A 27,185-nucleotide genomic window follows, 5' to 3' on the forward strand; every position below is an offset into this window, starting at 1 on the left:
GGCAGTGATTGTCATGAGAAACCTCTTTTTGAATGAACGTGTTGTTTTGTGACTCTTGATGACATACCACCTAAATCAGGCAGAATCACATACCATGTGGATAGATTAGTCGATGTGGCCTACTGGGCTACTTCCACTTGTAGGGAGTTGGTAAAAGGAGTACCTAATCTCTGATCCAGGGTCAGATGTTTCTAGGCCTATATGATCCGGTTAATCAATGTTGGGTCGGTAAATCTGATCCTGTATCTGTGATTAGTGGCAACATCTAATTTGAGCCATATGGTAACATAGGTAAACTGTCTCTGAGCCTGCTGGCAAGCCCAGGGAGGAGCCAATTTGCAGAATGAGAGCTCAGTTGAGCACGTTGCTCCCCCTGATCTGTTACTAAATAAACTATTCAGACATAATTATTTAATGCACCTAGTGTGGATTCATTTGCTATTGTGCAAATTAACTCTCTCATCTGGAATAACTGTATGCAAATGAGTGGTCTGTTCATTTCACCCTCTCACGTTATTTGTTTGTATTGTTGGAGGATTTGGAATACCAGAGTGTCATTTCCTGTCTTGGCCAGTGCTGCTTTGTCACGTGACCCACAACATTTATTGTTGACAATAATGAAAAAAATGGGCAAAACTGAAGCAAAGCCATGACATAACGACTGGTAAAACTGAAGCAAACCCATCCAAACCTGGAGAAATAATACCTCATAGAACGAACATTAACTTCTTATGGCTGGGGGCAGTATTGAGTAGCTTGGATGAATAAGGTGCCCAGAGTAAACTGCCTGCTACTCAGGCCCAGAAGCTAAGTAGATTTGGATAGAAAACACTCTGAAGTTTCTAAAACTGTTTGAATGATGTCTGTGAGTATAACAGAACTCATATGGCAGGCAAAAACCTGAGAAAAAAATCTAACCAGGAAGTGGGAAATCTGAGGTTTGTAGGTTTGCCTATCCAATATAAGGGTCATATGGGGTCATATTGCACTTCCTAAGGCTTCCACTAGATGTCAACAGTCTTTAGAACCGTGTTTCAGGCTTCTACTGTGCATGATGAGGGAATGAGAGCTGTTTGAGTCAGGGGTCTGGCAGAGTGCCACGAGCTCACTCAGGCGCGCCCCCGTGAGAGGTAGCTGCGTTCCTTTACCTTTCTAAAGACAAAGGAATTCTCCGGTTGAAACATTATTGAAGATTTATGTAAAAAACATCCTAAAGATTGATTCTATACATCTTTTGACATGTTTCTACGAACTTTAATGACATTTTTAGACTTTTCGTCTGTCCTGCGCGTCATGAATTTGGATTTTTGAACTAAACGCGCTAACAAAAAGGAGGTATTTGGACATAAACTATGGACTTTATCGAACAAAACAAACATTTATTGTGGAACTGGGATTCCTGGGAGTGCATTCTGATGAAGATCATCAAAGGTAAGTGCATATTTATAATTCTATTTCTGACTTCTGTTGACTCCACAACATGGCGGGTACCTGTATGGCTTGTTTCTGTGTCTGAGCGCCGTACTCAGATTATTGCATGGTGTGCTTTTTCCGGAAAGTTTTTTTGAAATCTGACACAGCGGTTGCATTTTTAATTTTTTTATTTATTTCACCTTTATTTAACCAGGTAGGCAAGTTGAAGCCGGAGGACAGCTAGCTTCTGTCCTCTGAGTACGTTGACTTCAATACAACACCTAGGAGACTCTTGGTTCTCACCCCATTACATAGACTTACACAGTAATTATAACAACTTCTGGAGGATGTCCCCCAACCTATCAGAGCTCTTGCAGCATGAACTGACATGCTGTCCACCCAATCAAAGGATCAGAGAATTAATCTAGTACTGAAAGCATAAGCTACAGCTAGCTAGCACTGCAATGTATAAAATGTGGTGAGTAGTTGTCTTAAAGAGAAAGACATTAGTTTTGAACAAATTAATTTCTTCCAAAATTAAGGAGAAGCAAGAGAGACGAGAGCGAGAGATAGCTATATTTGGTTGTATTTTTTTTAAACGTTCACTTTCACTTAGCTAGCAAATGCAGCTAGCTAGTTTAGCCTACTCAAACACCCGGCTCAAACAGAGAGGGATGCTATGTTAGCTAGCTGGCTATAGCTATCCAACACTGGAACTCTTCCAAGTCAAGGTAAGCTTTGGTTTTATTAATGTATTGCCACCGGGGCACGCCAGTGTAACTGGTAAAATGCTTTCTGACTACATTGTACTGCATGATTGTAGCGAGTTTACTAACGTGTTAGTTCTAGTTGACTATGATGTGACAACAATGTAGGCTGTGTGTAGAGGTAAGCAGTCATGATATGAAGGTTTGGCTTGGAAAGGTTTTTTGCCTGGTCACAGACAGCTGATGTGTTGTGCACTGAAGTCCACAAGCGAAGGGAAAAGGTGAGAGGGGGAGAGAGCGTAGATAGTTGCGAGAAGGAATTATAAACTCAGCAAAAAAAGAAACAGCCCTTTTTCAGGACCCTGTCTTTCAAAGATAATTCGTAGAAATCCAAATAACTTCACAGATCTTCATTGTAAAGGGTTTTAACACTGTTTCCCATGCTTGTTCAATGAACCATCAACAATTAATGAACATGCACCCGTGGAATGATCGTTAAGACACTAACAGCTTACAGACGGTAGGCAATTAAGGTCACAGTTATGAAAATTTAGGACACCAAAGAGACCTTTCTACTGACTCTGAAAAACATCAAAAGAAAGATGCCCAGGGTCCCTGCTCATCTGCGTGAACGTGCCTTAGGCATGCTGCTAGGAGGCATGAGGACTGCAGATGTGGCCAGGGCAATAAATTGCAATGTCCGTACTGTGAGACGCCTAAGACAGCGCTACAGGGAGACAGGACGGACAGCTGATCGTCCTCGCAGTGGCAGAACACGTTTAACAACATCTGCACAGGATCGGTACATCCGAACATCACACCTGCGGGACAGGTACAGGATGGCAACAACAACTGCCCGAGTTACACCAGGAAAGCACAATCCCTCCATCAGTGCTCAGACTGTCCGCAATAGGCTGAGAGAGGCTGTACTGAGGGCTTATAGGCCTGTTGTAAGGCAGGTCCTCACCAGACATCACCGGCAACAACATCGCCTATGGGCACAAACCCACCGTCGCTGGACCAGACAGGACTGGCAAAAAGTGCTCTTCACTGACGAGTCGCAATTTTGTCCCACCAGGGCTGATGGTCGGATTTGCGTTTATCGTCGAAGGAATGAGCGTTACACCGAGGCCTGTACTCTGGAGCGGGATCGATTTGGAGGTGGAGGGTCCGTCATGGTCTGGGGCGGTGTGTCACAGCATCATCGGACTGAGCTTGTTGTCATTGCAGGCAATCTCAACACTGTGCGTTACAAGGAAGACATCCTCCTCCCTCATGTGGTACCCTTCCTGCAGGCTCATCCTGACATGAACCTCCAGCATGACAATACCACCAGCCATACTGCTCGTTCTGTGTGTGATTTCCTGCAAGACAGGAATGTCAGTGTTCTGTCATGGCCAGTGAAGAGCCCGGATCTCAATCCCATTGAGCACATCTGGGACCTGTTGGATCGGAGTGTGAGGGCTAGGGTCATTCTCCCCAGAAATGTCCGGGAACTTACAGGTGCCTTGGTGGAAGAGTGGGGTAACATCTCACAGCAAGAACTGGCAAATCTGGTGCAGTCCATGAGGAGGAGATGCACTGCAGTACTTAATGCAGCTGGTGGCCACACCAGATACTGACTGTTCTTTTTGATTTTGACCCCCCCTTTGTTCAGGGACACATTATTAAATTTCTGTTAGTCACATGTCTGTGGAACTTGTTCAGTTTATGGCTCAGTTGTTAAATCTTGTTATGTTCATACAAATATTTACACATGTTAAGTTTGCTGAAAATAAACGCAGTTGACAGTGAGAAGAGATTTCTTTTTTTGCTGAGTTTATATACAACAAGCAAAAATCATGATGTTTTTATGTGGCTGCTACGAAAGTGAACTGTTTGCGTGTGATCAGGTGTGTATTCATTCCACCGATTCTGTTGAAAAACGTCTCATAAACGGAACAAAATGGGGATAAACGTACCTGAATTTGTCCAACAGAAACTCTCATTTGCATTTGCTGGACTAATGACTACACCCTAGATTAGCTAGCTGTAGGCAAGAGTTTGCAAGGCGGTATTGAATGTGTCACTGTCTGTCACCTTGATTACTCAAAATTCTCTCGGCCTATGCACCTACGTTGTGAACTTGAGTTCATCGGCTAGGTTGTAGCAACCTCATGATGGGTACAGTATCATGTAGTAGCCTAAACTTATCGATGTTACATTGAACTGGGTGAATGGAATATGAATGACAGTCATCCAATATGCTGTAATAGAAATAAGGCCATGCTCATTAAAAAAAGAATCATCCTCCCCCATCTTAAATGGTACCAACCGCCACTGGTATACACATTATCAGTAGAACAGCAACATCCTTGTCTGTTCTGAACAAAGTGGCCCTGACAGATCTTAAAGGTCAACCAGCTCTGCCATAGCGACACACAGACGCACGCACATACAGACAGGCAAGCACGCAGGCAGGAGTACACACAGGCATCCTGGTTTCCCTCATCCTCCCCCATAGGGACCAACACAAGGAGGCGTTGGTGTACTGCGCACACACACTCTCCACGGGGAGGACAGACAGACAGGCAGACAGGATGGTGAGGATGACCTCTAACCTGTGTGTAACTAGAGTGTATCCCTGAGCCCTGGTAAGAGAATCTGTCCTGATCCCCCCCCTACGGGTGATATACACCTTCACCGGTTTACTTATTAAAACAAGCCCCTTGAGTTTCAGCCTAGTGGTAATATCGTTGGACCAGTAACCGAAAGCTAACAAGGTAAAAATCTGTCATTCTGCCCCTGAGCAAGGCAGTTACCCCACTGTTTCCCGGGCGCCGTGGATGCTGATTAAGGCAGCCCCCCCCCCCCGCACCTCTCTGATTCAGAGGGGTTGGGTTAAATGCGGAAGACACATTTCATTTGAAGGCATTCAGTTGTACAACTGACTAGGTATCCCCCCTTTCCCTTTCAATGAATTAGGTAACGTCAGACAGTAACAACAGGGCAGCGTGTACAGACACTGTGTTCTGACCTGGTGGTGTTCCGTGTGTGTTTTGTGTGTGTGTGTGTGTGTGGGGTAGGGGATAATTACCGCTCTCTAATGTATAACATTGGGGCAGATGACTATTCATGTGATTATTCAATGAGGTAATAGTACATCGAGCTACAGCACACTATACATCTGTAACTGTCTGTACAGAACAAACACACAGAAAAGACATGTCCCCTGTACGGAACAGATTCTATAGAATGGATTCTAACTCCAACATTATACTTGATTGAGTGAAGCTCCAACATCTTTTTATTTCTTTTTATTTCACCTTTATTTAACCAGGTAGGCGAGTTGAGAACAAGTTCTCATTTACAATTGCGACCTGGCCAAGATAAAGCAAAGCAGTTCGACACATACAACAACACAGAGTTACACATGGAGTAAAACAAACATACAGTCAATAATACAGTAGAAAAATAAGTCTATATACAATGTGAGCAAATGAGGTGAAAAAAGGCCATGGTGGCGAAGTAAATACAATATAGCAAGTAAAACACTGGAATGGTAGATTTGCAGTGGAAGAATGTGCAAAGTAGAGATATAAATAATGGGGTGCAAAGGAGCAAAATAAATAAATACAGTAGAGGGGCACAGGGCCTTTCATGACCTCTTACCTGTGTGACCTTATCGGTGACGTTGTGTGTTCGGTCCTTGACCTTTGGGGCTATGATGGTTTTCTCGGAGGACGAAGGGGAGGGGCACTTCTTGTCATTGTTGGCCTCTGAGAAGTTGAGCGTGATGAGGGGGATCTTGTTGATGGTGCTGTATCTGTTGAGGTGGGAGTCAGACGTGGAGCCCAGAAGACTGGATTTGATCTGGTTGAAGGGTCCTGGAGGAGAATTTAATGGAGAGAGAGGTTTGGAAATGGCTAGCGCTGTGATGCTAGGCTAGAGCGGCGATGCTATACTAGGCTAGCGCGGTGATGCTAGGCTATGCTAGCACGTGTGGCCTGGTACAGCTTGACGGTTTGACGGTATGCTAATGGCTAAAAGGAGACCTCAAGTGTGGTTCATGTGGTAGGTGTGTCAATAGGCTGCCGTGTCTATTTGTTATGTGTGGGAGCGTGAGTATGGAACTGTTTTTTTCTCTTGAGTGAACTCAATTGCTGTCACAAGACAAGTGAACAACCACAGGACAACAGTGGAAATACAACTGTCAAACAGATCCACCCTAGCCCTCTGCTTGATCAGGTTGCCTTCTATTCAACAGCTGTAGAAATGACAAACTTGGTGTAATGAACAATTTTAGTGAAACATTGATGTCCACAAACAAAGGAAATGTATACTTATATCTGTCATGAGGTTTTTGACTCAATGATACCATATGGATATGGCTTTCATGATTCATACATCCACAAATACTCTGCGTTACTATGCGAAAATACAGTACAACACTGCCATACAACCTCACCACGTTGAACAACACTCACACTGTCACACGCATATCTACTGTAGGCAATATGGAAAAGAGAGGGAACGTGTCAACTGTTGATCCAAAAGGAGAAGATGGAGGGATGACTCATTATGCCTTTCTCACAAACGAGTGTTGAGAAAACAGTGAGTGATACTTTCACACACAATAGACATGCGCAGCTGGAATACGTAGTGATACTTACACATACAAAAGACATGCGCAGCTTGAATACATGCTACAGCAGCATTGTACATTACAGTATGTGTGCATTACAGACATATAGGAAAAGCTCAAGCCATACCCCCAGCCATCCAGGACCGAGACGCTAGCGAATCAGGAGAGAGAGAGAGAGGGAGGGAGGTAGAGAGCAGCGTAAAGAGGAAGTGACCTCAGAGAGAGGGACGGGGTCAAAGGTCAGGATAATTCTGCAGGCACTTCCTGAGTGTCATGTTACATTTATTTGAGCAACATCAGAGTGATTTTTTTTTAGTAGAGGTAAAGAAATCTGGCCACTATGTTATGGTAATTAAAAATATCCCGGAAATCGGAGACATAAGGTCTAAAGTTAAGAATACAAACAATAGCTGATAACATTATCAGATGCTCCTCCAAATCTTTCCATATTCAATGGAGTAGGTATCAGTGGAGGCTGGTGGGAGGAGCTATAGGAGGACGGGCTCATTGTAAATGGAATATTGGAACAATATCAAATACATCAAAGCTATGGAAACCACATGTCTGACTCCATTTCATTAATTCCATTCCAGCCATTACAATGAGCCCGTCCGTCTACAACTCCTCCCAACAGCCTCCTCTGGTAGGTATTGATCCGGAATGCACTTTAAGGCTAGTAAAGAGATTGATTTCAGAGGAAAGTACAGTCATTTAATTCATTTCTGGAGGTTAAAAGGCTCTCAGACATTTGATAACATTACAGTGACGTAGAATTCAGTGGAGGCTGCTGAAGGGAGGACGGCTCATAATAATGGCTAGAACGGCGGAAATTGAATGGTATCAAACACATGGTTTCACTAATTCCACTCCAGCCATTACAACGAGCCCGTCCTCCTCAATTAAGGTGCCACCAATCTCCTGTGGTAGAATTACTTACAGTATCATTACATTTTTGATCTATAATAGTAGTATTCCATAACCAGTAAAGTAGTCATGGATCGGAATACTTTTTTGGTAAAGCGGAGACAAAATGGAGGACGTTATTCAAGAAAACAGACAAACCATCACTCTATTCCCTTTGACTGTACTGGCACAGGTCAAAGGAAATAGCCCATCAGTTGTCTTTGGTAAAAGGAACTATTGGCAGCAGGCGAAGACAACTATTATTATGATTCATTGATTATTATAGATTTCCTGTTCTATGGAAATGAGAGGCAAGATTTGTTTTCATTCAGGCGCGCGGCAGGTCAAAAGTCAGCCTGATTTTCCCGAACTATCAGAAGGGATCTGCAAGCTTGCAGGGCACTCACAGGTCACTTCTTACTACAGCATGAATAATGCTACTACTATGCCGTGCAAGCCTCTCTGGCATTCTCAGAGGAATTCACAAATGTGTCAATCCAGCACTAGCATTCATCACAGGCTTATGTTGTTGTTGAGTTGAAAAATCCATGCAGCAAGCAGTTCAAGCCATATATTCTATATCCGTGCTATGTTCAAGGAGCGTGTGGTTGTTACCTTTGATATTACGACCATTGTCTGCGATTGCATAGTGTTGAGCGAGAGAGAGGGGGATGGGAGGAAGGTGGAGGAGTGAGAGGAGATTCCAGATCTGTACGTAGCTAGCTAGTGATGGAAGACGACCCACATAAAAGCCCTATCGCCGTCGCACCATTCATTATCATGAAGTAGACGTATTACAGTGTCAACCGCAGGGGCCCTTTGAATGAGAAATGCAGATTCAATGGTGTAGGGAGGGATAGAAATATTAGCTGGGTACAGAGACAGGGAGAGTCTGGGGCTGTACTGTACCCCCCATGTTGACTGTGGGTGGAAAGGTGATCTGTGATTCAGGAGTCAGGATAGATGTGGTAATTCAGGAGTCAGGATAGATGTGGCGCTGCCTGATGACTAAGAGTAGGTACAGTTGAGGTGGGGGACTACCCCCATTCACTGATCCAAGGTCAGATTTGATTTGTACCACATGATAACAATGGTTGGGATTGGGAGCAAATCTACTGCGTAAGAACAGCAAGGCTAAATTGATTTAATATAGCATAACATCTCAGGGTGAGGCGGATGGATGGTAACAAGCATTTCCGACCATGGAGGTGGTGTTGACTTACATACCTTCACTTGCGTGTCGGTCCCTGAAGGCCATCTTGGAGTTGGAGCCAAAACCCTCCATGTCCTGTGCAGAGGAGGCCCTCCGGATACTACACACACTCTCCCTGGACACGGTGGGGGTCAGGCCTGAGATGGAGGGGGCCAGAGTGCCCACAGTCTGAGGCTGGGCCTGGGGAACCGCTTGGGGAACCAGCCTGTTCCAGACTGGCCCCTTGGGGGATGAGTGGTCCAGGGGTCCCGACACAGGGGTGGAGCAGTGGCTGGGACCGATGAGGGCTCTCGTGTCGTTGGTGTAGGAGGGGCTGCAGCTCTCCCGGGTGGGCAGTGACCGGAAGTCGCGGGTGGCCACCGACTCTTCGCTGCGGCGGGGCGAGTCGATCATGACGGCGTCAGGGTCCTCCTGAGGGAGGGACTGCTTACTGATGCCCAGGAGGTGTAAGGCTGGGAGCCGGAAACAAAAGAATCTACCTTTCCCTGGAGAGAGAAAAAAGAGAGGGAGAGTTAGAGAGAGTACAATTGTTCAACAGCAATGCTTGGAATATTTTCAACAATAAGAGAAATAGTTTTTGCAAAACTCTGCCCTTTTCAGAGTGGTTCATCATGACTTCATTCATTGTGGAGGAATTCTTAATTTGATCGTGACTAGGTAGAAACAAGTAGGGGAAGATGGCGCACTGGATAGATGCTCTGTAGCTCATGCTAGTCCTTGGAGTGAAAACCATACCCTCAGTTTCCAGCTCACTCCCCAGATATCAAGCAGTGAGTGCCAATATTGTTCAAAAGGAGCTAGCCAACAGTTATTTCAAAAAGAGCAGCAAGATCAAAACAAATGCCTCTCATCCCAACGGCCTAGCTTCCATCTTCAGCTTCCTTCAATTATTCAGACATTTGATGAAATAAAGTAACCACCATTAATATATTAGAGTCCCATAAAATATCAAATTACAACAGGTTTCCTATGATTGATTAAAACCCTTGGAGAGAGGAGAAAGAGATCATCTTTGTCCAAATGATGTTACCAATGAATCTGTCAATGCATTATGAGGGCGACTTTAAACCTTGTGGTTATAGTTCCGTTTCTAGGAAGTCTGAAGTGGAGGCATCTTGTATTCAAGGACTTTGGGGGCCTTGTCAGAGGATCTCATTTCAAATGTATAACATGTTCCGGGTGACCTAACAAACACACTGGTATACAGTGGCTATACACACAAACATGCACAGGTGCACGCACGTACACATGAACACACACATACATGCACGCTCTTGTTTGAAACTACAATCCCAGTCAGAACTATGAGGCATGCGTGTTTTCTCCTCCTAGTCTGTAGAAACATGCCATCATTAGTCTGTGCACACAGTTAACATGTTACAGTACATGTGTCGTATGTGAACACGACACCGCACCATGGCAACAGAACATACATTGATGATGCCAGATCGTTCCAGCTAAGGGCCAATTGAGTTTCCTGAAGCATTCTTTCCTGGAACAAAGATCATGTGTTATTCCCAGTGGGCTACGTCTTCTCAGCCTCATCCAGGCACCATTACAGAAGCTTACCTAACACTGAGTAATGGAAAAGGGGAAAAAGGACAACCTATATACTGCTGGAGACATTGACGTCTTTATTTCTGTAATTAAAACAGTACATTTGAAGTAAAAACGGAAAACATAAGTGAAGAATTTCATAAAATAACACAATTTCCAAAAGTCATTTTCCTGTTGCAGTATTACTTTATTCTATACATCTAAAAGCTAATAAAAAAACAAGCATAAACTTATGAAAAAAAAACACTCTCCACTCCATATCCCTCTGGATTTTTGTGCTTCAGGGAGCTAACGTGCCTGCTACATCACATTACACATGCCTTTGTCTTGTTCCAGGTTGAACTGTTAAAGGCAGTGTGGGGAATAGCAGAGAGATGATTGACAATGTTCATCAATGTTCTTCTGCTGTGCTCATAGCTCGTTTTTCTTTCGTTGACACTCATGACGAGGAATAGGAAACCAATTTTAGACGCTGTCACGTGTACACTTACTTTGAAGGTGTTAATGCATCAGTGCATCAGTGGGAATGCATCAGGTTCTTGGTATTTTCATTTGTCAATGACTTAGTTGTATCCGTCCCTATCATCTAAATGAATGAAGAAGTGCATAATCAATATATTAATGGAAATATAGGAAAGGCAACACGTCTACCTCACCATAAGCATATCACCTTATGCCCCTCTCCACACACACGGCAGGGTAGCCTAGTGGTTAGAGTGTAGGACTACTAACTGAAAGGTTGCAAGTTCGAATCCCTGAGCTGACAAGGTAAAAATCTGTCGTTCTGCCCCTGAGCAAGGCAGTTAACCCACTGTTCCTAGGCCGTCATTGAAAATAAGAATTTGTTCTTAACTGACTTGCCTAGTTAAATAAAGGTAAAATAAACACACAGAAAACATAAATTGCTTTTAAGCAATCAATTTCTTAATTGTATAGCAAATTAAGCATGCCGTCTGACAATATCCTATTGCATTTGCGGTAAAAATAAATGACATTGGCCTGTTACTATTTTTAAAAGGTGACATTAGCGCTGAGTGGAACTCATGCAACGCCGAGTTCCAATGTAGCCCTTTCCTGCAGTCAAATGGCCCTTTAGTGGCCTCATGGGTGAAATGTTATTCATATTTTTAATAATTTCATAAATTCTAAACTTTATTTTTTTTAAACTTGCCAAAAATCTGGTGTTTCTATGTCAAACAGTTTTATTATATTTCAGTCTTCTGTGATGTGTAATATTGGGATGCAAACTCAAAATGTAATACATTTCAACTCTATATGTGACATGGTACAGGTGCAAGAAAGCAAAGGTAACTGAACTAAATGACTATCGCCCCGTAGTACTCATTTCTGTCATCATGAAGTGCTTTGAGAGACTAGTCAAGGATCATATCACCTCTACCTTACCTGACACCCTAGACCCACTTCAATTTGCTTACCGCCCCAATAGATCCACAGACGATGCAATCGCCATCGCACTGCACACTGCCCTAACCCATCTGGACAAGAGGAATACCTATGTAAGAATGCTGTTCATTGACTATAGCTCAGCATTCAACACCATAGTACCCTCCAAGCTCATCATTAAGCTTGAGTGCCTGGGTCTGAACCCCGCCCTGTGTAACTGGGTCATGGACTTCCTGATGGACCGCCCCCAGGTGGTGAAGGTAGGAAACAACACCTCCACTTCGCTGATCCTCAATACTGTGGCCCCACAAGGGTGCGTGCTCAGCCCCCTTCTGTACTCCCTGTTCACCCATGACTGTTTGGCCATGCACACCTCCAAACCAATCGTCAAGTTTGCAGACTACACAACAGTAGTAGGCCTGATTACCAAGAATGACGAGACAGCCTACAGGGAGGAGGTGAGGGCCCTGGGAGTGTGGTGCCAGGAAAATAACATCTCACTCAACGTCAACAAAACAAAGGAGCTGATCGTGGACTTCAGGAAACAGCTGAGGGTGCACCCCCCTATCCACTTCGACAGGACCGCAGTGGAGAAGGTGGTAAGCTTCAAGTTCTTTGGCATACACATCACTGACAGACAGTGTGGTGAAGAAGGCGCAACAGCTGAAGAAATTTGTCTTGGCACCTAAAACCCTCACAAACTTTTGCAGATGCACAATTGAGAACATCCTGTCGGGCTGTATCACCGCCTGGTACGGCAACTGCACCGCCCGCAACCGCAGGGCTCTCCAGAGGGTGGTGCTGTCTGCCCAACGCATCACCGGGGGCAAACTACCTGCCCTCCAAGACACCTACAGCACCCAATGTCACAGGAAGGCTAAAAAGATCATCAAGGACAACAACCACCCGAGCCACTGCCTGTTCACCTCGCTATTATCCAGATGGCGAGGTCAGTACAGGTGCATCGAAGCTGGGACCGAGAGACTGACAAACAGCTTCTATCTTAAGGCCATCAGACTGTTAAATAGCCATCACTAGCACATTAGAGGTTGCTGCCCTACATACATACACTTGAAATCACTGGCCACTTTAATAATAATGGAACACTACTCACTTTAATAGCATTTAAATATTTTGCTTTACTCATCTCATATGTATTTACTGTATTTTGTTCTATTCTACTGTATCTTAGTCTATGCCACTCTGACATTGCTCGTCCAAATATTTATATATTCTTAATTCCATTCCTTTACTTAGATTTGTGTGAATTGTGTGTATTGTTGTGAAATTGTTAGATATTACTTGTTAGATATTACTGCACTGATGGAGCTAGAAACACAAGCATTTCGCTACACCCGCAATAACATCTGCTTAACACGTGTATGTGACCAACAAAATTTGTTTTGATTTGAAGCCCATAACCATGTGTGTATACTTTTGTTTCAAAGTAGATTTGTTTAATACCAACAAGAAACACTCTGTGTGACCCTGATTTAGCCCACTGCAGTAAAAGTACACGCAGGGAGCATGGCACTCTCTCTTCAAACACACACAGATAACACTGCACAGCAGCCAGTGCATGCACAAACACCATCCCTCGTTGCTATGATACCAGACAGTAGTAATATTTGCATTGCATATTAAATGGAACTCGGATCCCCCAGTCCTGAAGTGAAATGGTGACTTTATAATGAAATAATAATTTGGATGAAGTAAAGAGAGAGAGGGATATCTAGAGATATGGTTCCAATCCTCACTGAGGCAGAATAGAAAGCATAACAAAAATATAAAAAATATTCTCCCTCAAGCTGTGATTCTGCTGAAGATGGATGGTTTAATGTGAATATGCAGTCGTGCAGTTTAGGTGCTTAGTGCACTCATTCTGATTTCCACACAGTCTCTCCTTTTGGAGGATGTACACTGCCCCTTGGATTTCAGACCACTAGATTTCTTCACATTTTATTGTGTTACAAAGTGGGATTAAAATGGATTATATTTTTGGCCAACAATCTACACAAAACACTCTGTAATGTCAATGTTTTATAGAGTAATACAAATAAATAAAATAGAGTCATTGCATAAGTACTCAGCTCCCTGAGTCCATACATGTTAGAAACACCTTTGGCAGCGATTACAGCTGTGAGTCTTATTTGGTAAGTCTCTAAGAGCTTTACACACCTGGATTGTGCAATATTTTCCTATTATTCTTTTCAAAATTCTTCAAGCTCTGTCAAGATATTGAGGATCATGGCTAGACAGCTATTTTTATAAGTCTTGCCATACTATATCAAGCAGATTTAAGTCAAAACTGTAACTTGGCCACTTGGGAACATTCACTGTCTTATTGGTAAGCAACTCCAGTGTAGATTTGGCCTTGTGTTGTAGGTTATTGTCCTGCTGAAAGATGCTTAGCCCTATCCATTTCTTTTTATCCTGAAAATCTCCCCAGTATTTGCCGATGTCAAGCATACCCATACCATGATGCTTCCACCACCATGCTTGAAAATTAGGAGGGAGTTACTCCGTGATGTGTTGTCGTGAAAGTGAAAGTGTATTCCTTTGCCATGTTTTACTACTTTAGTGGCTTGTTGCATACAAAATGCATGTTTTGAAATATTTCACTTTTGTATATTTGTGTTCTTCTTTTCACTCTGTCATTTAAGTCATTATTGTGGAGTCACTACAATGTTGATCCATCTTCAATTTTCTCCCATCACAGCCATTAAACTCTGTATCTGTTTTAAAATCACCAATGGCCTCATGGTAACATCCCAGAGCAGTTTCATTCCTGTCTTGCAGCTCAGTCTTGAAATGCAATACTTGACTGAGGGGTCTTTACAGATAATGTATGTACAGTATGTGGGACAGAGGAAGGGTTAGTCATTTCAAAATCATGTCAACACTTATTATTTCACACAGAGTGAGTCCATGTAACTTTTAATGTAATTTATTAAGCCAAATTTTACTCCTGAACTAATTTAGGCTTGCCTAAACAAAGGGGCTGAATACTTATGCGTCGATAATATTTTATATTTTGTTTCCACTGAGCGAAAGGGTAGAGCTGCTGCTTTCAAGGAGCGGGACTCTAACCCGGACGCTTATAAGAAATCCCGCTATGCCCCCAGACAAACCATCAAACAGGTAAAGCGTCCATACAGGACTAAGATTGAATCCTACTACACCGGCTACGACGCTTGTCAGACTACAAAGGGAAGCACAGGCTGTCCAGTGACACAAGCCTACTAGACAAGCTAAATTACTTCTATGTGCGCTTCGAAGCAAGAAACACAGAAGCATGCATGAGAGCACCAGCTGTTCCCGGCGACTGTGTGATCACGCTCTCTGCAGCCGATGTGAGTAAAACCTTTAAACAGGTCAACATTCACAAGGCCGCAGGGCCAGGTGGATTACCAGGATGTCTACTCTGAGCATGCGCTGACCAACTGGCAAGTGTCTTCACTGACATTTTCAACCTGTCCCTGACCGAGTCTGTTTCAAGCAGACCACCATAGTCCCTGTGACCAAGAACACCAAGGTAACCTGCCTAAATGACTACCGACACGTAGCACTCACGTCTGTAGTCATGTGCTTTGAAAGGCTGGTAATGGCTCACATCATCACCATTATCCCAGAAACCCTAGACCCATTCCAATTTGCATACCGCCCCAACAGATCATTGGATGACGCAATCTCTATTGCACTCCACACTGCCCTTTCCCACCTGGAAAAAAGGAACACCTACGTGAGAATGCTATTCATTGACTACAGCTCAGTGTTCAACACCATAGAGCCCTATAAGCTCATCACTAAGCTAAGGACCCTGGGACTGAACACCTCCCTCTGCAGCTGGATCCTGGACTTCCTGATGGGCCGCCCCCGGGTGGTGAGGGTAGGTAACAACACATTTGTGACATCTGCTGATGTAAAAAGGACTTTATAAATACATTTGATTGAACACCATCATTAAGTTTGCCGACGACATAACAGTGGTAGGCCTGATCACTGACAACGATGAGACAGCCTATAGAGAGGAGGTGAGAGACCTGGCAATGTGGTGCCAGAACAACAACCTCTCCCTCAACGTGACCAAGACAAAGGAGATGATCGTGGACTAGAGGGCCGAGCACGCCCACATTCCTATTCTCATTGACGGGGCTGTAGTGGAGCAAGTTGAGAGCTTCAAGTTCCTTGGTGTCCACATCACCAACAAACTATCATGGTCCAAACACACCAAGACAGTCGTGTAGAGGGCAAGACATCGCCTATTCCCCCTCAGGAGACTGTAAAGATTTGGCATGGGTCCTCAGATGCACCATCGAGAGCATCCTGACTGGTTGCATCACTGCCTGGTATGGCAACTGCTCAGCATCCGACCGCAAGACGCTACAGAGGGTAATGCACACGGCCCAGTACATCACTGGGGCCAAGCTTCCTGCCATCCAGGCCCTCTATAACAGGCAGTGTCAGAGGAAGGCCCTAAGAATTGCCAAAGGCTCCAGCCACCCTAGTCATAGACTGTTCTCTCTGCTACCGCACGGCAAGCGGTACCAGAGCGCCAAGTCTAGGTCAAAAAAGCATCTTAACACCTTCTACCCTCAAGCTATAAGACTCCTGAACAGCTAATCAAATGGCTACACAGACTATTTGCATTGACCCCCCCCATTTTTACGCTGCTGCTACTCTCTGTTTATTATTTATGTATAGTCACTTTACCTCTACCTACAGTGGGGCAAAAAAGTATTTAGTCAGCCACCAATTGTGCAAGTTCTCCCACTTAAAAAGATGTGAGAGGCCTGTAATTTTCATCATAGGTACACTTCAACTATGACAGACAAAATGAGAAAAAAAATCCAGAAAATCACATTGTAGGATTTTTTATGAATTTATTTGCAAATTATGGTGGAAAATATGTATTTGGTCACCTACAAACAAGCAAGATTTCTGGCTCTCACAGACCTGTAACTTCTTCTTTAAGAGGCTCCTCTGTCCTCCACTCGTTACCTGTATTAATGGCACCTGTTTGAACTTGTTATCAGTATAAAAGACACCTGTCCACAACCTCAAACAGTCACACTCCAAACTTCACTATGGCCAAGACCAAAGAGCTGTCAAAGGACACCAGAAACAAAATTGTAGACCTGCACCAGGCTGGGAAGACTGAATCTGCAATAGGTAAGCAGCTTGGTTTGAAGAAATCAACTGTGGGAGCAATTATTAGGAAATGGAAGACATACAAGACCACTGATAATCTCCCTCGATCTGGGGCTCCACGCAAGATCTCACCCCGTGGGGTCGAAATGATCACAAGAACAGTGAGCAAAAATCCCAGAACCACACGGGGGGAACTAGTGAATGACCTGCAGAGAGCTGGGACCAAAGTAACAAAGCCTACCATCAGTAACACACTACGCCGCCAGGGACTCAAATCCTGCAGTGCCAGACGTGTCCCCCTGCTTAAGCCAGTACATGTCCAGGCCCGTCTGAAGTTTGCTAGAGAGCATTTGGATGATCCAGAAGAAGATTGGGAGAATGTCATATGGTCAGATGAAACCAAAATATAACTTTTTGGTAAAAACTCAACTCGTCGTGTTTGGAGGACAAAGAATGCTGAGTTGCATCCAAAGAACACCATACCTACTGTGAAGCATGGGGGTGGAAACATCATGCTTTGGGGCTGTTTTTCTGCAAAGGGACCAGGACGACTGTTCCGTGTAAAGGAAAGAATGAATGGGGCCATGTATCGTGAGATTTTGAGTGAAAACCTCCTTCCATCAGCAAGGGCATTGAAGATGAAACGTGGCTGGGTCTTTCAGCATGACAATGATCCCAAACACACTGCCCGGGCAACGAAGGAGTGGCTTCGTAAGAAGCATTTCAAGGTCCTGGAGTGGCCTAGCCAGTCTCCAGATCTCAACCCCATAGAAAATCTTTGGAGGGAGTTGAAAGTCCGTGTTGCCCAGCAACAGCCCCAAAACATCACTGCTCTAGAGGAGATCTGCATGGAGGAATGGGCCAAAATACCAGCAACAGTGTGTGAAAACCTTGTGAAGACTTACAGAAAACGTTTGACCTCTGTCATTGCCAACAAAGGGTATATAACAAAGTATTGAGATAAACTTTTGTTATCGACCAAATACTTATTTTCCACCATAATTTGCAAATAAATTCATTAAAAATCCTACAATGTGATTTTCTGGATTTTTTTTCTCATTTTGTCTGTCATAGTTGAAGTGTACCTATGATGAGAATTACAGGCCTCTCTCATCTTTTTAAGTGGGAGAACTTGCACAATTGGTGGCTGACTAAATACTTTTTTGCCCCACTGTACATGTACATATTACCTCTATTACCTCTGTATATAGCCTCGTTACTGTTATTTTATTGTTGCTCTTTTATATATATTTTTTAAATCCTTTGTTTTTGTCTTTTTGCCTCCATTTATTTAGTAAATACTTTCTTAATACTTATTTTTCTTAAAACTGCATTGTTGGTTCAGGGCTTGTAAGTAAGAATTTCACTGTAAGGTCTACTACACCTGTTGTATTCGGCACATGTGACAAATAACATTTTATTCAAAAAAATTTCATTTAAAAAAAATATATATACAATTTCTTCCACTTAGACATTACAGAGTATTTTGTGTGTATTGTTGAAGAAAAATGAAAATGAAATCAATTTTAATCCCACTTTGTAACACAAAACAATTTGAAGAAATCCAAGGTGTCTGAATACTTTTGCTAATAGCCAGGTCCCTTTTCTCCCACTAATCACACCTGTTCAGCAGGCTCACAGTGCAATAACAATGTTGTTACTATCGACACCAGTCTACTGTTATTTATCAATTATGGCTGGTACACTCTTAGAAAAAAGGTTGTACGTAGAAGCATATAGGGTTTTTCAGCTTGCTTCCACAGGGGAACCCCTTTTTGTGTGGTGTCTTCATAGAACCCTCTGTATATGGTTCTACCTAGAACCCTCTATGAATTGCTCTACCAAGAACACTTTCATTATCTGAATGTTCTTCCGAGAACTATTTTATCGTTGAAGGTTTCTTCCTAGAACCCTCTATGAACAGTTCTACCAATAATAATTGTATATTTGAATACTTATTAGCCTTTAAAATTAAACTATTTATGATGATACATATCCGCCTGAGACCCAGCAATTCATTTTTGTCTTCTCTAATGGACATTTGTTTTTGGTCTGTATCTCTAAGGCCATACATGTCACTTTGTTAGGTCCTGTTGTACCATTGAGAGGACATTCTGGGCTTTCACATGTGTGGCGGTGTCACCGTGATAATATTTTTTTCTGGTTCTTCAAAATGGCTACCATCAGATTGATGGTAAGTGTGTGTAATTGTGTAATTATCATTTTTGTGAGTTTGATATTCAAATGATTTCTAATAGGTAAATATCCTAGGGAAAATGTTTTGCACATGAAATAAAAACGAAATAAGAGCTTGTTAAGAAATGTCTTCTGTGGTGGACATCAGGACATGCTAACTATGTTTTTTTACCTTCTGTCCCTGTTTACTGTAATGTTACATTTGTTCATGTTTATTATTAGCCGAATCCTAATGGCCAATACATAGCACATACAATAAAAACTACTTTTTTTGTAACACCCAAAATAAATAAACAACCCAAAAACGTTGTTTTGCTGGTCTCAGGAGGATAAATCAAAAACAGTGGTGTTAGGAAACTCCTGGTTTACAGGTCACATCAGGCCTGCAAGTCACATTACGCTGGCTTGAAAGGTGGTATGTAATTCTTATTGGAATCCAGTCAGAGTGAGGATATCCAACAAATCACCAACAACATGCATTCAGAATGACTGCAAGGGTAGGCTAGATTGATTGATGAGACTTCGAAATCATCAAAACCGGAACAAACATCTCAGTAACAGGTGCAATAAATCCAACTACAAACTGATTGGATTCGTTTAGAAAAATATACTGTATGTTGTTGATCTTTGTGTAGCATAAGATGAATCAACCATTCAATGTACGTGCAAAACCACAGATATTTAAACAAACAATTCTGAAAATTAACCTGTAATAGAGCATGCTGGGAAATATGCTAATGGTGGGTGTTGTTTTGAGTTCTTTGCTCTACACGGAGTAAATTCACATAACTAATCACACTCAACTCTGGGTATTAACATTCATTATTTCACACCACTGAGTGTTAAGTTAATTTAACTCCTGAATCAACACTATAAATGTTACACTGAAAAATCTACACTTGGTAAAACTGGCCAATTTGCTGTACCATACAATACACTGCTGGTTCACTCACACTCCCTTCTATTCTCCTGCTCTCGGCTCAGTAAAATCACAGAAAATACTAATTTGAAAGACAAAAGTCATGGAAAAGATATCAACTATGTCAGTACCGTACATGTAAAATGATTAAGGGAATACCAGATACGTGCACAAATATTCCCATTATAGGTACAGTTCAAAACATTCTCAGACCTATCTTTTTAAACCTATAAGATTACTCAAACTCCTGATGTTAAAGTGTAAACGCTGAGGTAAACACTCATGCGCAGAAATAAAGAAACATATATTACAATGAAAAAGCTTATTCAGATTCAGACGGGTTTTTTATGTAGAAACCTTCTTGCACTTCAAATAATCATCAAATAACTCTTCCTTACAAAAATGGTTCTTAGTGTGAAAAAGGTTCTTGGTAGAACCCTTTGCCTTACAAAGAACCCTCATCTTCCAAGAAGGGTTCTTCAGGTGAAAACGGTTATTAGAACTGTTAGTAGAACTGCTCCCGAGTGGCGCAGCGGTCTAAGGCACTGCATCTCAGTCCAAGAGGTGTCACTACAGTCCCTGGTTTAAATCCAGGCTGAATCACATCCGGCCGTGATTAGGAGTGCCATAGGGCGGCGGACAATTGGCCCCGGGTTTGGCCGGGGTAGGCCGTCATTGTGGAGCGTTGCCTTTTTAACGTCCAAAAGCGGAAGACGTGCCACAGGCTCCCTTTCCATTGCATCTGTTTTTTTACGACCCCACAGAGGGTGATGCAATGCAGAATTTTGTATTGGACCAGGTCTAATTGTGGTCTTTAATTATGCAGGGACCGCTATGAGTCATGACCATCATCTATCTGCTAACAGAGGAACAGGAACAATTCCTCTGGAAGAATGAGGAAAAAATGATGTCCTGAAATGTACAAGGGCTAAATGTTCCAACCTAAATCGCCAAAGTGCGAAACGATCATTTCCCTGTACCAGTTTAAAAGAGGCTTTGAGAGAAGGAGAGAGCCAAGGTAGTTGAGCAGAGCAAGACTCCAACTTGTAAATTAATCAGTCTGACAGCAGAATTCACACTGCCAGGCTGTTTAGAAATTCGGATAGGCCTGAATCGTTTTTTATTCATGCCCCATTCAATTATGGGACCGCCCGCCCCACACTTTCGGCAGAGGAGCTTTTGAGGAACTGGGACTCAGACCCTTATAAGCATAGCCGCTATAAAAATATTTTTTCGACAAAATTATATTTCTCCTGTCTGAACCAACATACAGTTGAAGTCGGAAGTTTACATACACCTTAGCCAAATACATTTAAACTCAGTTTTTCACAATTCTTGACATTTAATCCAAGTAAAATTTCCTGTTTTAGGTCAGTTAGGATCACCACTTTATTTTAAGAATGTGAAATGTCAGAATAATAGTTGAGAGAATGATTTATTTCAGCTTTTATTTCTTTCATCACATTCCCAGTGGGTCAGAAGTTTACATACACTCAATTAGTATTTGGTAGCATTGCCTTTAAATTGTTTAACTTGGGTCAAACGTTTCGGGTAGACTTCCATAAGCTTCCCACAATAAGTTGGGTGAATTTTGTCCCATTCCTCCTGACAGAGCTGGTATAACTGAGTCGGGTTTGTAGGCCTCGTTGCTCGCACACGCTATTTCAGTTCTGACCACAAATTTTCTATAGTTTTGAGGTCAGGGCTTTGTGATGGCCACTCCAGTACCTTGATTTTGTTGTCCTTAAGCCATTTTGCCACAACTTTGGAAGTATGCTTGGGGTCATTGTCCATTTGGAAGACCCATTTGCGACCAAGCTTTAACTTCCTGACTGATGTCTTGAGATGTTGCTTTAATATAGCCACATAATTTTCCTGCCTCATAATGCCATCTATTTTGTGAAGTGCACCAGTCCCTCCTGCAGCAAAGCACCCCCACAACATGATGCTGCCTCCCCTGTGCTTCACGGTTTGGATAGTGTTCTTCGGCTTGCAAGCCTCAGCCTTTTTCCTCCAAACATAACGATGGTCATTATGGCCAAACAGTTCAATTCTTGTTTCATCAGACCAGAGGACATTTCTCCAAAAAGTACGATCTTTGTCCCCATGTGCAGTTGCAAACCGTAGTCTGTCTTTTTTTTATGGAGGTACACCTCCAATTGACTCAAATGATGTCAATTAGTCTATCAGAAGCTTCTAAAGCCATGACATCATTTTCTGGAAATTTCCAAGCTGTTTAAAGGCACAGTCAACTTAGTGTATGTAAACTTCTGACCCACTGGAAATATGATACAGTGAATTATAAGTGAAATAGTCTGTCTGTAAACAATTGTTGGAAAAATTACTTCTGTCATGGACAAAGTAGATATCCTAACCGACTTGCCCAAACTATAGTTTGTTAACAAGAAATTTGTGGAGTGATTAAAAAATTAATTTTAATGACTGCAACCTAAGTGTATGTAAACTTCCGACTTAAACTGTACATAAAATAAATCAAAATACTAGAGAGCATAACATAGCTACAGAGGATCAACAGCATCTAAAAAATAGCTGGGGATTACGTTTTATCACAAGCACTTACAGCTGGGAAGGCTGAAATTTGGTCTGCACGCACGCCAAATAAAGAACAGCTTGTTGTGTTGTGGCCATAGATATAATCCTTTGAAGGATTTTGGAACCTCTAATCCTGGCACTTGACTGTTAAACTCATGAGTACACAAGCTATGGCTGCCAGACCTGACTTGAATGGGAACCGCCATCTATGGATTATATTTTTATGATTGGTTGCGGCTGTCAGTTTGCCTTTTGCAAATTTCAAAATACAAACACGAGAAAAAAACGCAAGCCTACCATTTCCAAATCAAATGCCTACTGCTGAAAAGAGAAGACTAATCTGAAGCTAACAAAAAACATTTTCAACAACTTTTAAGCGATTCTGAGCAAACAGCCCTGTAAGTAGCTTAACTGAGATATTGGTACGAGCACATGGGCCATCACAGATGAGTAGCCAATGCTTAATCTTCATCATTGGACGAGTCAGTGTTACTGGAAAGTTTATTTTGTACCCTATACTATATATATATACACTATACAGTACCTTTGGAAAGTATTCAGACCCCTTGACTTTTTCCAAATGTTGTTACATTACAGCCTTATTCTAAAATGGATTAAACAAAAAAAATCCTCAGAAATCTACACACAATACCCCATAATGACAAAGCAAAAACAGGTTTTTAGAAATTTTTGCAAATGTATTAAATATAAAAAACAGAAACCTTTACATAAGCATTCAAACCCTTTTCTATGAGACTCAAAATTGAGCTCAGGTGAATCCTCTTCCCATTGATCATCCTTGAGATGTTGCTACAACTTGATTGGAGTGCACCTGTGGTAAAGTCGATTGATTGGACATTATTTGGAAAGGAACACACTTGTCTATATAAGGTCCCACAGTTGACAGAGCATGTCAGAGCAAAAACCAAGCCATGAGTCTAAGAAATTGTTCGTAGAGCTCCAAGACAGCATTGTGTCCAGGCACAGATCTGGGGAAGGGTACCAAAAAATGTCAGCATTGAAGGTCCCCAAGAACACAGTGGCCTCCATCATTCTTAAATTGAAGAAGTTTGGAACCACCAAGACTCTCCTAGAGCTGGCCTCCAAACTGAGGAATCAGGGGAGAAGGGCCTTGGTCAGGTTGACCAAGAACCCGATGGTCACTCTGACAGCGCTCCAGAGTTCCTCTGTGGAGATGACATAACCTTCCATAAGGACAACCATCTCTGCAGCACTCCACCAATTAGGCCTTTACGGTAGAGTGGCCAGATGGAAGCCACTCCTCAGTAAAAGGCTCATGACAGCTCGCTTGGAGTTTGCCAAAATGCACCTAAAGACTCTCATACCATGAGAAACACGATTCTCTGGTCTGATGAAACCAAGATTGAACTCTTTGGCCTGAATGACAAGCTTTACATATGGAGGAAACTTAGCATGAAGAATGGTGGTGTTGGCAGCATCATGCTGTGGGGATGTTTTTCAGCAGCAGGGACTGGGAGACTAGTCAGGATCGAAGCAAAGATGAACAGAGCAAAGTACAGAGAGAGCCTTAATGCTCCAGAGTGCTCAGGACCTCAGACTGGGACAAAGTTTCACCTTCCAACAGGACAATGACCATAAGCACACAACCAAGACAACACAGGAGTGGCTTCGGGACAAGTCTCTGAATGTCCTTGAGTGGCCCAGCCAGAGCCCGGAATTGAACCCAATCTAACATCTCTGGAGTGACCTGTAAATAGCTGGGTAGCAACGCTCCCCATCCAACCTGACAGAGCTCGAGAGGATCTGCAGAGAAGAATGGGAGAAACTCCCCAAATACAGGTGTGCCAAGCTTGTAGCATCATACCCAAGAAGACTTGAGGCTGTTATCACTGCCAAAGGTGCTTCAACATATATACAGTTGAAGTCGGAAGTTTACATACACTTAGGTTGGAGTCATAAAAACTCGTTTTTTCAACCACTCCACAAATTTCCTGTTAACAAACTATAGTTTTGGCATGTTGGTTAGGACATCTACTTTGTGCATGAAACAAGTAATTTTTCCAACAATTGTTTACAGACTGTCACGTTCCTGACCTTATTTCCCTTGTTTTGTATTTATTTAGTATGGTCAGGGCGTGAGTTGGGGTGAGTTGTCTATGTGTGTTTTCTATGTTGGGATTTTGTGTTCGGCCTGGTATGATTCTCAATCAGAGGCAGCTGTCAATCGTTGTCCCTGATTGAGAATCATACTTAGGCAGCTGAGGTTTCACGTTTGGTTTGGGGGTGTTTGTTTCCTGTGTCAGTGTTTGTGCCACACGGGACTGTTACGGTTAGTTTGTTTGTTTATTTTGTATCGTGTCTTGTTTTCGTGTTATTAAAATCATGGAAACTTACCACTCTGTACATTGGTCCTCCGATCCTGAGGAGGACGAAATAGACTGCCGTTACACAGACAGATTATTTCACTTATAATTCACTGTATCACAATTCCAGTGGGTCAGAAGTTTACATACACTAAGTGCCTTTAAACAGCTTGGAAAATTCCAGAAAATGATGTTATGGCTTTAGAAGCTTCTGATAGGCTAATTGACATCATGTGAGTCAATTGGAGGTGTACCTGTGGATGTATTTCAAGGCCTACCTTCAAACTCAGTGCCTCTTTGCTTGCCATCATGGGGAAATCAAAAGAAGTCAGCCAAGACCTAAGAATTTTTTTTTTAGACCTCCACAAGTCTGGTTCATCCTTGGTAGCTATTTCCAAACGCCTGAAGGTACCACGTTCATCTGTACAAACAATAGTACGCAAGTATAAACATCATGGGACCACCCAGCCGTCATACCGCTCAGGAAGGAGACGCGTTCTGTCTCCTAGAGATGAACGCACTTTGGTGCGAAAAGTGTAAATCAATCCCACAACAACAGCAAATGACCTTGTGAAGATGCTGGAGGAAACAGGTACAAATGTATCTATATCCACAGTAAAACGAGTCCTATATCGACATAACCTGAAAAGCTGCCCAGCAAGGAAGAAGCCACTCCTCCAAAACCGCCATAAAAAAGCCAGACTACAGTTTGCAACTGCACATGGGGACAAAGATCGTACTTTTTGGAGAAATGTCCTCTGGTCTGATGAAACAAAAATAGAACTGTTTGGCCATAAAGACCATCGTTATGTTCAGAAGAAAAAGGGGGAGGCTTTCAAGCCAAAGAACACCATACCAACCGTGAAGCACGGGGGTGGCTGCATCATGTTGTGGGGGTGCTTTGCTGCAGGAGGGACTGGTGCACTTCACAAAATAAATGGCATCATGAGGCAGGACAATTATGTGGATATATTGAAGCAACATCTCAAGACATCAGTCAGGAAGATAAAGCTTGGTCGCAAATGGGTCTTCCAAATGGACAATGACCCCAAGCATACTTCCAAAGTTGTGGCAAAATGGCTTAAGGACAACAAAGTCAAGGTATTGGAGTGGCCATCACAAAGCCCTGACCTCAATCCCATAGAAAATTTGTGGGCAGAACTGAAAAAGCGTGTGCGAGCAAGGAGGCCTACAAACCTGACTCAGTTACACCAGCTCTGTCAGGAGGAATGGGCCAAAATCAACAAAATTCACCCCAACTTCAACTGTATATATAGGACAAAACACACATCACGACAAGAGAGACAACACAACACTACATAAAGAGAGACCTAAGACAACAACACAGCATGGTCGCAACACAACATGACAACAACATGGTAGCAACACAACATGGCAGCAGAACAACATGGTAGCAGCACACAACATGGTACAAACATTATTGGGCACAGACAACAGCACAAAGGGCAAGAAGGTAGAGATAACAATACATCACGCAAAGCAGCCACAACTGTCAGTAAGAGTGTCCATGATTGAGTGTTTGAATGAAGAAATTTAGATAAAACTGTCCAGTTTGAGAGTTTGTTGCAGCTCGTTCCAGTCGCTAGCTGCAGCGAACTGAAAAAACAAGAGACCCAGGGATGTCTGTGCTTTGGGGACTTTTAACAGAATGTGACTGGCAGAACGGGTGTTGTATGTGGAGAATGAGGGCTGCAGTAGATATCTCAGATAGGGGGGAGTGAGGCCTAAGAGGGTTTTATAAATAAGCATCAACCAGTGGGTCTTGCGATGGGTAAACAGAGATGACCAGTTTACAGAAGAATATAGAGTGCAGTGATGTGTCCTGTAAGGAGCATTGGTGGGAATCTCATGGCCAAATGGTAAAGAACATCTAGCTGCTCGAGAGCACCCTTACGTCTCCGTAATCTAGCATGGGTAGGATGGTCATCTGAATCAGGGTTAGTTTTCACAATGTCTTTAAGCATACTCGCGTACCGGCTTCAGCACCTTGGCTTTAAAATGGCCAAGGGGAAACTGTCTGAAGCTGTACTCATGAACGGAACTTGAAAGACTAAAGTTCCATTCCATTGTTTAGTTCTACTGAGGATATAATATTGTGCTACTACTATACAGCCACTACACTGTGTGTAGAGTGACAGAGACATTCAGTCCCTTTTCTGTAAAGTTTCATTTGAATGTA

At 42.7% G+C, this 27,185-nt stretch overlaps 1 protein-coding gene across 5 annotated transcripts in view; it reads right to left on the reverse strand.

The window, feature by feature from the left end:
- LOC139532265 (voltage-gated inwardly rectifying potassium channel KCNH7-like) overlaps positions 1-27,185 on the reverse strand; it is a 95,963-nt gene that overhangs the window by 40,043 nt on the left and 28,735 nt on the right. For 3 of the 5 annotated variants that reach the window (XM_071329667.1, XM_071329665.1, XM_071329669.1), the window contains exons 4-6: positions 8,875-9,345; positions 6,872-6,895; positions 5,772-5,986 (exon numbers count right to left, since the gene is read on the reverse strand). In XM_071329667.1, coding sequence (XP_071185768.1) covers positions 5,772-5,986; positions 6,872-6,895; positions 8,875-9,345 — 710 coding nt within the window. Of the gene's footprint in view, positions 1-5,771; positions 5,987-6,871; positions 6,896-8,262; positions 8,284-8,874; positions 9,346-27,185 lie in introns of all 5 variants that reach the window. The other 2 variants (XM_071329666.1, XM_071329668.1) reach the window with 2 other exon arrangements.

This window comes from Salvelinus alpinus, chromosome 10 (genome assembly GCF_045679555.1).
Source record: "Salvelinus alpinus chromosome 10, SLU_Salpinus.1, whole genome shotgun sequence".
Lineage (NCBI taxonomy): Eukaryota > Metazoa > Chordata > Actinopteri > Salmoniformes > Salmonidae > Salvelinus > Salvelinus alpinus.